The 12272-nt window shown below is 40.5% G+C and overlaps 2 protein-coding genes across 4 annotated transcripts in view; one reads left to right on the top strand and one right to left on the bottom strand.

The window, feature by feature from the left end:
- The window catches only part of FBXO22 (F-box protein 22), a 30219-nt gene extending 23468 nt beyond the window's left edge, over nucleotides 1–6751 (top strand). For all 3 annotated transcript variants that reach the window (XM_076004584.1, XM_012739382.2, XM_012739383.2), the window contains 2 exons: nucleotides 2451–2616; nucleotides 5601–6751. In XM_076004584.1, coding sequence (XP_075860699.1) covers nucleotides 2451–2616; nucleotides 5601–6018 — 584 coding nt within the window. In that variant the 3' untranslated portion in view covers nucleotides 6019–6751. The remainder of the gene's footprint in view (nucleotides 1–2450; nucleotides 2617–5600) is intronic.
- Nucleotides 2451–12272, bottom strand: part of NRG4 (neuregulin 4) — a 144223-nt gene continuing 134401 nt past the window's right edge. Inside the window, exon 10 of the transcript XR_012919813.1 lies at nucleotides 2451–11905. The gene's annotated coding sequence lies outside the window, so the exon portion shown is untranslated. The remainder of the gene's footprint in view (nucleotides 11906–12272) is intronic.

Raw genomic sequence — 12272 nt, 5'->3', positions numbered from 1 at the left:
TCCGACCCTCATCCACTGTATGCTTGCCTTCTTGCTTCTTTCTTCTAAGTTCTGCTAGAATCTTTTTTGCAGAGACACTCTGTCTGGCGGTGTTTCTTGTCCGCCATCTTGCTCTCATTCCTCAGGCCTTTCAATTTTGAGTGGCAAAAAGTTTGAGTTATACCTTTCCTCTGTTTTAACTGAAGCACCAGTCTGTTGGTTAAACATAAGAGCCTGGTCTGGCAGGCAGCCGGTCTTAGCCTAGGTGCGTTTATTCTTTACGTTGGTGTCAGGGAGTGTGATTCCACTTTCCAGGTTGTGTGTGTGCAGGGGTTCCATAAGCTGAGAACAGCACCACTGGAGAAGATGTTGGGTGTGTGTTAAATGAATCAAGGTGGCCAGGCGCGGTGGCTCACGCCTGTAATCCTAACACTCTGGGAGGCCAAGGCAGGCAGATCGCTCAAGGTCAGTTTGAAACCAGCCTGAGCAAGAGTGAGACCCGTGTCTACTATAAATAGAAAGAAATTAATTGGCCAACTAATATATATAGAAAAAATTAGCCGGGCATGGTGGCACATGCCTGTAGTCCCAGCTACTTCGGAGGCTGAGGCAGTAGGATTGCTTGAGCCCAGGAGTTTGAGGTTGCTGTGAGCCAGGCTGATGCCACGGCACTCACTCTAGCCTGGGCAACAAAGCGAGACTCTGTCTCAAAAAAAACAAAACAAAAAAAATGCATGAAGGTAGTGTTTTTAGAATGAATGTTCAGATGAAATTGTTTAGTAGACAACTGTAAAAGAGCATCTGGAGCTTAGAAAACAGTAGGAAAGACAGATTTAGAAGTCTTTAGGTTTCTAAAACCTAAAGCTCTGAAAGTCAGGAGATAAGAGTTTTAATCTGATCTAGAGTCTGCCATGATATTGTGCTAGGGTTAGTCACTTCTCTGGGATTGTTAATCCTTGTTTGTAAATATGATTGTTGATCTCACAGGCCTCTTCCAACTCTGAAAATTTGTTCTAAAAAGGAAAAAAATATTCTTTTGAAATTTACTGGGGTAGTCTATAGGGAAAAAAGACCCTGTAGTCATGGTTTGTGGTATATGGTGTCACGAAAGCACTAATATTCATTTCAGTGTCCAAGTCAGTGATTTTCTGTGTAGAGAATTAGAAATAAACCAGAGGCAGTTTCCCAGAATAAGTCACTATTTGGTGTTAGTAAATGGTCATTCACACACATTTCTGTAAATGAGCCTGGGGACCTTCACCTTAGGTCTGTCAAGATGGAAGTCATGTAGCTGAGTCAAGGGGAGACACAAGCGTGGCTAGGTTCCGGATTTTTTCCCTATCCCCAAAGCCACCTCTGGCAATACCGGCACATTTCAAACTGACAGTCTGTAAACAAGGTGCCAGAGCCTCCGGTGAGAGCCCAGGAGCTGTGGGCAGTGTGAGCACAGCCTGTCTCCGCTAGACTCTCCGCCCCTCAGTGGCAGCGGCTTTTGGTTCATACGCCACAGAACTGGACGCTTTCCTGCTTTGGAAGGAGTCTCCAGTGGCCAGCCTGCCTTCACTGTCACCCCCATTCCTGGGAGAAGGCTTATGAAGCCTGTTTCTCAGCGGTATAGTAGTTTCCTAAGGCTGCTGTAACAAAGTACCGGAAACCTGGTGTCTTAAAACAACAGAAATTTTGTTCTGTCACTACCAGGAGGAGGCCGGAAGTCTGAGATGAGGGCGTCAGCAGGCTGCGCCGCCTTGGGAGGCTCTAGGGGAGAGTCTGTTCTTTGCCCCTTCCTGCTTCTGGTGCTGCTGGTGTTCCTTACAGTTGCAGCACTCCAGCTTCTGCTTCTGCGATCACAGTGCCGCCGCCTCTCTGTCCGTTATATCTCTTAGTGTCGGGACACTTGCCACTGGATTTAGAGCCGCCTGGATAAGCCAGATGATCTCATCTCAAGGCCCTTAATTACATCTGCAAAGATCCTTTTTCCAAATAAGGTCATGTTCATGGGTTCCAGGGATTTGCTGTGGATGTATCTTTTGGGGGCCACCCAGTCACCCTACTGCAGGTGATTAGCAGCATTTCTCTCTACTGTTGCTTTTTTTTTTATCTTTAAATTCCCCTTGCAGCTATGCTGCTAAACCTGCTCCCTGTACATCAGCGTTCCCTTTCGCTCGGGGCAGTGGCCTGTGTAGACCCAGCTCGTGCCGTGGTCCACTAAAGGCTGCTGCTCAGTACATAGCTGCTTCCATATTTGCATTGATTGTGTTACTTTCAAATAGCCATTTAATTTTTTCACAGAGGAAAAACTGTAGCTAAGATTTTTTTGCATTAAAATGGTAAAATATGGAAAACTTGACAGATTTAACCAATAAATTGCACTTAACTAGAAGTGTAAGTCAGTAACATTTTATTTTGTAACATGTATGAAATAATTTCTGTTTTAAGGCTGTCTTCAATTGCTGCTCTTTGTTTCTCTGCAGGTCTTTTAGATAATCCTGAGCTTCGTGTGGTCCTTGTCTTTGGCTACAATTGCTGTAAGGTGGGAGCCAGCAATTACCTGCATCGAGTTGTCAGCACTTTCAGTGACATGAACATCGTCTTGGCTGGGGGCCAGGTGGACAGCCTGTCATCCCTGACTTCTGAAAAGTATGTCTGGTGTAGCTCTGATTTCTTCTGTGGGTGAGCAGAAATGGTCTCAGGTTTTTGTTACTTTGCGGTTTTTAAACCACTTTGGTAGGAGCGTTGACTATCAACAGCCACAGATGGATGCGCACAGCCGAGCGTCGACTTTAGCCAACAGCCATGATACGACTTTTCTAATTTTTCGTTTATCAAAATAAAATTGTGAACATTTAAAAATAACGTAATGAAAACACATGTATATGTTACCTATTCTGATTTACATTACAAGTAAAGCTGCCTGTAAAGTAAAACAAGCTTTCAGTGCTTTCAAGCTTTCCCCATCACACAGGAGCAAAACGGATCCGCCGTCAACGCACCGCACAGACCGTCGTGCGGACTGCGAGTGCGGCTGTGGGCGAGGGTTCGTGGCCGGTGAGCGCCGCACCCAAGTGGTTAAAAAACACATTTAAACAATTGTTAAGGTTCATTCCATTTTGCAGTAGATGTTGGTTAAGGGGCTCACTCAACATAATTCTGCTTACACTTGAAGAATTACATATTTGTATATTGTCCTTTAAGAACTTCCTAATTGGACTCATATTCTCAAAATTGATTTTCAACATTGTCTGTTGATCTTTCCTCTAACCACTGTGGGGCACTGTGTGAACTCAGTATGTCATTTCCTCTTGGGTTCTCTTTCCTCCTTTAAAGAAATACATGGTTAAAGTGGATCTTCGTGGCAAAACTCAGCCTCTGATATGCCCAGTGCTTTGGGAGTAATACTAACTGTGGCAGTTCTCAAGTAACAGACCTTTTTCCCACAAGCATTTTTACAGGCCCACTGGTACTCCTTGGCACACAGTTTTGGAAGTTCTGTACTAGGATCTTTGGAAAGCTTCTTCAAGCTCAAAAATTGTGGAATTTTGATTTTTGTTACTAAGGCTTTTGCTTTCAAAGATAAAAAATATTTGCTCTTCTATCTTGGGAGCCATTACTCCCTTTCCATTTTGAATGAAAAGTATGTGACATTTTGAGTTTGAGCTAATCAAGTGGACATAAATATTGTTTCCAAAAGCAGGAAAATGAGATCTCACCCAACCCCCAATATTTGTAAACACTAGTATTTGTTTCTCACTATATTTATGTTTAATGTTTGGTTCTTAGGGGTGACATGGGGACAGACTGTTGGAGATCAGGACTGTAAGAGCAGTGTAAATCATGCTAATATCGGCTCTCTCCTGGTAGTGTCTATGATCTGGGAAACCAAATAGCTACAGCCAAGGTCCCTAGACTGCCAGTGGGGAAGAAGGGGGCAAAGCCAAGTGCGCTGAATCCCAGGGCGTGGGAGATGGAGCACTGGGTTTTGTGCATACACGCACCTAATTCTTGATATCTGAGGTCATTTCCCCTCTTGACTAATTTCTTCCCTGACTTTGTGATTCCCTTCAAGTTTTATACAGATAGGGCAGTGGTGACTTAACCCAGTTTACCTTTGAAATGCAAATATCTCACTTAGACTTATAGCATGTGAGGTGCTAGCCTCACAGTGTGGCTATTTGTATATCACCTACTTTTTATACCTAATATGGGAAATACACCTCCCAACATCCTTACTCCTTATGTGACACATTAGTTTTAATGTGGTCTTCATACTGCATCAATGGGTAAGAGAAGCCAATGGAGTGCCCATATAACCCAACCTACCTCTGCCCCCAAGAAGATAGGTAAATAATTCTTTGAGGTAAGATATTGACAACATCATTAACAATTGTGTATCAAAGAGGAAAAGTGATAAAAAAGCAGCACAGGACTTTTGAAGATGGATTTTGCTCTTCACAGACTGATTTTGCCACTAGTTAGCCTTATTATCTTCATCACTTAACTTGTTTGAGTCTTGAGTTTCTCATTAACCCAGTGAATCTCGCCCATTTTATAGATTCAGATGTCGGCAAACATGATAGAAATGTAATGCACTTGTTTCTCCTCCAGTGGATGCCCACTATATTATGCTTTATAACCTTTATCAACATTGTATTTTCTTTTGTAAGGATCAAACATTTCATTTAAAAATATCACAAAAATATAAAAAGAAAACATGAGTTTTTACTATCAGAATAAGCTGAATTCTAGGCTCAAAGCAATGAACAAGACTTCCTAATGGACCAAACAAAGCTAAAACTTCTAAAGTTAATAGTTAAAACGACCCTCCATGATAATATTTTTAATATACCTCTTTCAGAATTTGATAGCTAAGGGTGGGGTGGGGAGATGTTAATGAAATAAATAATACCAAAAAGTTTTATTTAATCTTTGCGTATATGAATTAGAAGGTTCCTTTTAAGGAAGTCAGGAAGGTAAGGATACTCTATACCTTCTAATGATCCAAGATGGGTTTCAGAAATCTTTGTGGAGATGCATTGTCCCTTTGTGTTTGTGATTGAAAAAAAATAGTGGCTTCTCTTGATCTGCCTTCTGCATTCTTTTTGAGACAGAGTCTCACTCTGTTGCCCGGGCTAGCGTGCCGTGGTGTCAGCCTAGCTCACAGCAACCTCAGACTCCTGGGCTCAAGTGATCCTCCTGCCTCAGCCTCCCGAGTAGCTGGGACTACAGGCATGCACCACCATGCCCGGCTAATATTTTCTATATATTTTTAGTTGTTCAGCCAATTTCTTTCTATTTTTTTTTTTTTAGTAAAGATGAGGTCTCGCTCTTGCTCAGGCTGGTTTCGAACTCCTGAGTTCAAACGATCCACCCACCTCGGCCTCCTAGGGTGCTAGGATTACAGGCATGAGCCACCGCGCCCGGCCAGCATTCTTTTAATGTATTAATTTTAACAGTTCAATTTTTAACCCTTGTTCCTCTTATGTGGGAGGATGAACCGCAGATTAACTATAGGCTGCCAAAGGAAGCAGCCACCCGCCAGTGAATCAGAAGGAGTTTTCTTTTATACTTTACATTTTTAATTTTGCTTCATGATATATTGCTACTTTTCTCATTTAATTTTCCAGGAACCCTCTGGATATTGATGCCACTGGTGTGGTTGGACTGTCATTCAGTGGACACCGAATCCAGAGTGCCACTGTGCTTCTCAACGAGGACGTCAACGACGAGAAGACTGCGGAGGCTGCAGTGCAGCGCCTCAGAGCGGCCAACATCCCGGAGCAGAACACCATCGGCTTCATGTTTGCGTGTGTGGGCAGGGGCGCCCAGCACTACAGAGCCAAGAGGAACGTTGAGGCTGATGCATTTAGAAAGTTTTTTCCTAGCGTTCCCTTATTTGGCTTCTTTGGAAATGGAGAGATTGGATGTGATCGGATAGTCACTGGGAACTTTATATTGAGGAAGTGTAACGAGGCGAAGGATGACGACCTGTTCCATAGCTACACGACCATAATGGCGCTCATCCATCTGGGGCCATCTAAATAAAGCCATCTTTAAAGTGGCTTTTGCAGTCTGTATCTTTCGGGTTCTGTCTTGGGATATGTGTATTTCAAACAAAAGTACTTTAGATATGTCTGTTTTGTAGCTTTGGTTGATGCTCTAAGATCACACGGTAGTTTTTAATACATTAGATGAAACACAACTTTGTATGTAACATAACACAGATCAAGAGTTGAGAGCTTTTGGTATCCGGCAGGAGCGGACCGACTACAGCTGTGTCCACCAGGTCCTGTGGCTGTGAACGCGACTTTAAGTCTTCCTGCATAGGAAGATCAAAAGGGAATTCATCAGAGAGTGGAGATGGAGGACATTCCACAACTGCCTCTCCGTATTGCTAGATGATCTTTTAGCAGAATCATGAAGACATTTTTTTCTCCCTTAATAAAGGAGAAAAATATACAGATGGCTGGTTTGAGAAATCTTTCTATGCTTTTCAATTTTATGAATTTTTCAGAAGTTGTAACAATATTATTACTGATTTTTTACTTGGTAAAAATTAACTATTTTTGTTTTGGTACTCTAAATTTGTTCAGTCAGATAGATTGCCAAGACTAATCAGCATTTTATTATATGTAAAACGTTTTCCTTTTGCCTCAATAAAGAAATTGCAAGAGAAAATCTTTTTTTTCCACCTAGTTCTATATAGCTAATTGGCAGACCAGAGAATTATATCATCTAATTTTGGTTTTATACCAATAAAACATACCTTGGAAACTCATTCAGATAGTGTTGTTTCATTGCTTTTGGTGGGTGAACAAAGGAAGTAAACTAATGCATTATAAATGAAAACTGAGAATAGTATCTTTTAGCTAGTCAATGCTGTCATATTCCTAATAGAATGATTTTCAAATCTGAATTTCTAATTGCAAAAATATCTGAATGATAGATGTGCTCATAACACCAGTTTTCCCTCATTATGCATTCTTTCCTTTGCACATAGTGGTAGGACCTTTGATTTTTCAGTGAGGCACAGGCCTCCCAGAACAAAGACTACATTGACCAGTCAGTCACCCATGTAGGGACAACTGTTCTGGGCAACAGAATGTGAGGGGGAAATGATGTGTATCCTATAAAAGTCCATGACCTTTTTTTGGGCCCCTTTCTCCATCCTGTTGCTTGGAATGTGGATCTGGTAGTGAGCCGTCCTAGACCCTGCAGAGGCAGCACCCCTTTGTGGCAGAGAACCCCCACGTGGATCTGGGTCTTTGCACAGCCTTGTTGAAGCACTGCCATTAACCACTTGGGTGCGGGCTCACCGCCCACAGCCGCACTCGCAGTCCGCACGGCAGTCTGCGGTGCGTTGACGGCGGATCCGGTTTGCTCTTGTGTGATGAGGAAAGCTTGAAAGCACTGAAAGCTTGTTTGACTTTATAGGCAGCTTTACTTGTCATGCAAATCAGAATAGTGTTTTCATTACGTTATTTTTAAACGTTCACAATTTTATTTTGATAAATGAAAAATTAGAAAGTCAAGTTTTGTTATTAACGGTAAAGTCAAGGCTGGGCTGTGCGCCTTCATATCACGGCTGTCGGCTACAGTCGACGCTCGGCTGTGCGCGTTCGACTATAGTTGACACTCGTACCAAAGTGGTTAAGTGGCCTGGACTACCTACCTCTAGATGTTTTATAAGAGAAATTAACATTAGGTTTGCTTAAGCCACTGCTGTTTTTTTCTTTTAAGTCTTTGTTGCGGGATATCCTTACATTAGCATATCCTACCTAATACTATAATATATGGCACTTTGGTAATGGTCAGTAGTTCTAACAGGATGGTAGAAAACTTGCAGGGTAAGTAAAAGTCAAATGTATTAACATTCCTGCTTTTCTGTTTTTATTACTTTTCTATTGAATTCTACCTCAAAAGATTTTTCTCATTATTTATATATATGATAAAAATACTTAAAAGATTCCTTTTTCTTCCGGTATTACAAATCTTAGTTCCTGAAGAAAGTCCAAAGAAAAGTTTGATTGTCATCAGAACTTTTAATCTGTGAATATTTATATTTAGCCATCGCTGCTTAGCTATTAACTTTTCTATTATTTCACATTGGTATGCATTATCAAGTAGACAGTACCTCAAAATTCTAGTCCTTGAATGTACTCATATAGCATTTAAGACAAACATTCTATAAATTTTTTTTAGTCTCTTATATTAACCAGAGTTGGTTGGTTGAATAATAGAGGAAAAGCAATTTTTAAAACTGAAAATATGAACAAAAGGAGCCTGAGAATTGAATGGATTATTTTACTTTTTCAAACTAATACATAAAATACTTTGTTACTTCTCAAAGTTGTTGCAACTGAGCCTTTGGAGCTTGTTACGAACAATAAAATCATTTGGCTACATGGTTGCAACCTTAGTGCACCTAGGAAGGGGAGAAGCAACCAATAGAAACAACAATAGTACTAACAAAAGTCATCATCCCTGCCTCTCAAAGGCCTCTAGGTTATGTGGAAGGAGAATAGTAAGTAATTTAACCAAAGTTAAAGCACAATAACTAGTTTATTACAATTTTGAAAGGCTTGTCTTAAAAAAGCAAATAAGCATTAAATGAATAATTGTTTCAGCCAAAAACAAACTAAATTCCTAGAGATGACAACCACTGTGGTCCTTTATGAAACAACAACAAAAAAATGATCACATGAAAAAAATCAAGGCAAGCACAAAAAGAGAAGTAAAGATGTACCGTTAGTGTAAGTCCTGAGTTGCTGGCCTTCTCTCAAGTGAAGATCATATTACAGAATGGTTTATTTAATCAAGACATTCAAAAATGCTGATTTTCAAAGCAAACTCTGCGGCTACACTTTGCTTTGTAAAAGGCTCCGTCAAGGAATGTTTCCATTCCCTTCAATCCAGACAGATGAAAGCCCTTACCAGCCAGTGCACATCTTAGTTCCCAGTACTCACCTTCCCTCTCCCTAAAATCTAGGAGGGCACGCCCTGCAGGGTGAGGGACTAAGACCTAGGAGGGCACGCCCTGCAGGGTGAGGGACTAAGACCTAGGAGGGCACGCCCTGCAGGGAGAGGGACTAAGACCTAGGAGGGCACGCCCTGCAGGGAGAGGGAGCAGGGCCCAGTAAGCCTCCTCACTTCAGTTCTCCCAATTTTGCTTAAACCTGGATATCTCAACGTAGGGGCCCAGATAGCAGATTGTCACTGATTTATATTGCAAATTTAACAAAGTGAAAGTGCAAAGAATTATACAATAGAAATAAACTTTTAAAAATCTGAGAACTTTCTATGTAATCTACAGAAATTTTCAAGAAAAAATAAATGTGCTTTTGTCATTTTATACACACACAGTCTGGCCCAGGTTTGTAGTGCCATAAATTCAGTTTTAATGGGAATAGAAGACTTCAAATACTCTGGATGAGAAATCATGAAATTTTAGATGATTGCCTCCATTTTTAGTTGTAGAAACTGCCTATGAGTTGGTTTAGTGAAAATGCTAAAATAATAAAATGTAATAAGCACCAGTAATAACATCCTTATTAAATGAAGAAAATTAGCACCTCTACTATGTAAAGAATGTGTTACCAGAAAGTTAATATTGGCCCTATACAGGGCAGAATAGTCAACTATGTGCAAAACATGTTATTTTTGTTTTAAATATTTCACTTCTGTCTTATGCCACAACTGAAGACAGGTTACAAGAACATATACTACTACAAAGTAGAAAATGTTGGCAGAAGCCAATAGATGTCATTTAATGTTTTGGTACAGAGTATATGGACCACTTTATTTTCTTTTTAAGAGGTGAGGTCTCATTCTGTTGCCCAGGCCAGAATCATAGCTCACAGCAGCCTCAAACTCCTGGGCTCAAGCAATCCTCCTGCCTCAGCCTCCCACATAGCTAGGACTTTAAGGGCATGCCACCACAGCTAGCTAATTTTTCTCATTTTTTGTAGAGGTAGGGTCTTGCTGTGCTGCCCAGGCTGGTCTCGCACTCCTGGGCTCAAGTGATCCTCCTGACTCTGCCTCCAAAAGTGCTGGGATTATAGGCATAAGTCACCATGCTTGGCCACACTTTCATTTCTTAATCAGATTTTATAAAAGTTTATGTTCTTAGTGACTGTCATCATAGCCAGGAAAAAAAGAATGCAAGATTCATTAATTTAGAAGAAATTGAAAGAAAATATAACATTGATGTTAACATTGATGTTAAATGCAAACGAGCAGATGGAGAAGAATTTTGAGACCACTGTCTTAACATTTTTCTAATTCTGGCTAACCAAAATTCAAACGCCGCATAGTTAATAGACACACTCTACTCAGGTCCTGTCCTAACACTAGAATTACAGACAGGAGTAAAACACGATTGACCTGAGTGCTGCCAGCAAAATGGCGGGCTATGAAGCTCCAAGCTCTTGTTCCCCCAAGAAACACTGAAAATAACAAGCGACAGCTGCATGAACCAACTTGTGAAAGGGCTAGAAAACAGTCAAAGTCTTACAGCAACCAAGGGAAAGCCCAATCAAGGAAAGCTATCTTTAAAACAATAGGAAAGTTTTGTGATTTTTTTATTTTTTTTATTTTTACTGGCTCTTGCCCCACCCCTCCCTGGCACAGTGCCAATCTTGTTCTTGAAGCAGCAGAAGGCCAGTTCCCAGGTCCCTCCCTTGAAGTGGAGGAAACAGAACAGACCTTATTTGCAAATTATTGTGTATGTTTTTTCTACTCTGGGGATGCCTGAAGGACTAACACAGGTACTCATCTTTATTTTGCCTAACTGGAAAGGTGGGGACTTGTAAAAGCTGCAAGGACTCACAGATGCTTCTAGCAAGAGGTTATGGATAGAGACATAAAATAGAGCAGCTACGACCCAGAGGAGGAGCCAGGGTAAGACTTTGGGAAATTGGGACATTCAAAAACAGTCATATATACAAGGGAGATTTAAAATGTCACAAACATGCCCAGGGAAGACACTCAGAAAAGTTCTAGGACCTAAGGTGTCACCTCAGCATGGTCCCTAAGCTCAGTGCAAGCCTAAGAGTTGGAGGGTTGCCTTGGCACAAAGCCAACCTGAAAAAACTGGAGAACTCCTGACATTTAAGGGAATTTCTGTTAAAATAGCTGAAAATGAGATAAAAAGAACAGAGACTTAAATGATCACACATAAAAAGGAAGTCTTTTGTAAAATTAGTTTGGAAAAGTCTCAAAGGGATGATAGCCTTTAACAAAATAAACCAAGTTGAAAACCCTGGGAAAGGGGAGAATCTGATACCTAGAGTTACCATATTGTAATAGGGAAATGCCCAGGTTTCAAAGAAAAAAACCACAAGACATGCAAAGGAACAGGGAAAGCCCAAAGGATGAAAATTAATTGACACTGTCCCTAAAGAAGCCCAGACACTGAACTCACTAGACAAAAGACTAAGATACTGTCTTAACACACTGACTACCACACTAGAAAAAAATTTTTTTTTTCCTTGGGGCCATGGTGTTTTATTACAAAAATAGAATAAAAACTTCAAAAACAAAACAGTCCTTTCTAATTAATGAAAATTTTGTTATTTTTTATTGTTTTCCGTGCATGAGTGATAAGCAACTTGAAAAATAGTTCTTGAGGCTCCCAAGGTGGAGAGACGTGTGAGCCACACATGCTGCACAAGGGCCCGGGCTCAAAACTGGCGTGAGTTAAATCCAACTCACATGGCAATTCATGTGTTAAATATGCTTAAAGGGCTAAAGGAAGAAATGAACAAAGAAATTCGGAAATGATAAATTAACAAAATCAGAATATCAACAAAGAGATAAGAATTATAAAGAAACCAAAGAATTTGGGAAGAGAAAAATGAAATTCTCACCGTAAGGGTTCAGCAGCAGATTTGAGCAGGGTGGGGAAAGGATCAGCAAACTTGAGACAGGACAACTGAAAGCAGAAAGGACAGAAATTCAAGTCTTAATAGTTATTTAAAAGATATACATCCCACACAAGGTAAAGAGGATATAAAATATATTCTCAGGCCACAACAGGATATAGTTAGAAATCAGTAACAAAAGGAAAACAAAAACTCACAAATCTGGAAATTAAGCAACACATCCTGAAACAACTAATGGGCCAAAAGAGAAATCACAGGGAAATTAAAAAGATGAATAAAAACACAAGGTATCAAAATTTATGGGATGTAGCAAAAGCACTGCTAAGGTGGAGTGCTTACATTTAAAAATAAATCTCAAAACAGTAACCTAACTTTACAATGTAAGGAGTGAGAAAAAACAGAACTAAACCTAAACAT

Source organism: Microcebus murinus, chromosome 6 (genome assembly GCF_040939455.1).
Source record: "Microcebus murinus isolate Inina chromosome 6, M.murinus_Inina_mat1.0, whole genome shotgun sequence".
Taxonomy (NCBI): domain Eukaryota; kingdom Metazoa; phylum Chordata; class Mammalia; order Primates; family Cheirogaleidae; genus Microcebus; species Microcebus murinus.
This window is presented reverse-complemented; position numbering and strand designations above follow the sequence as displayed.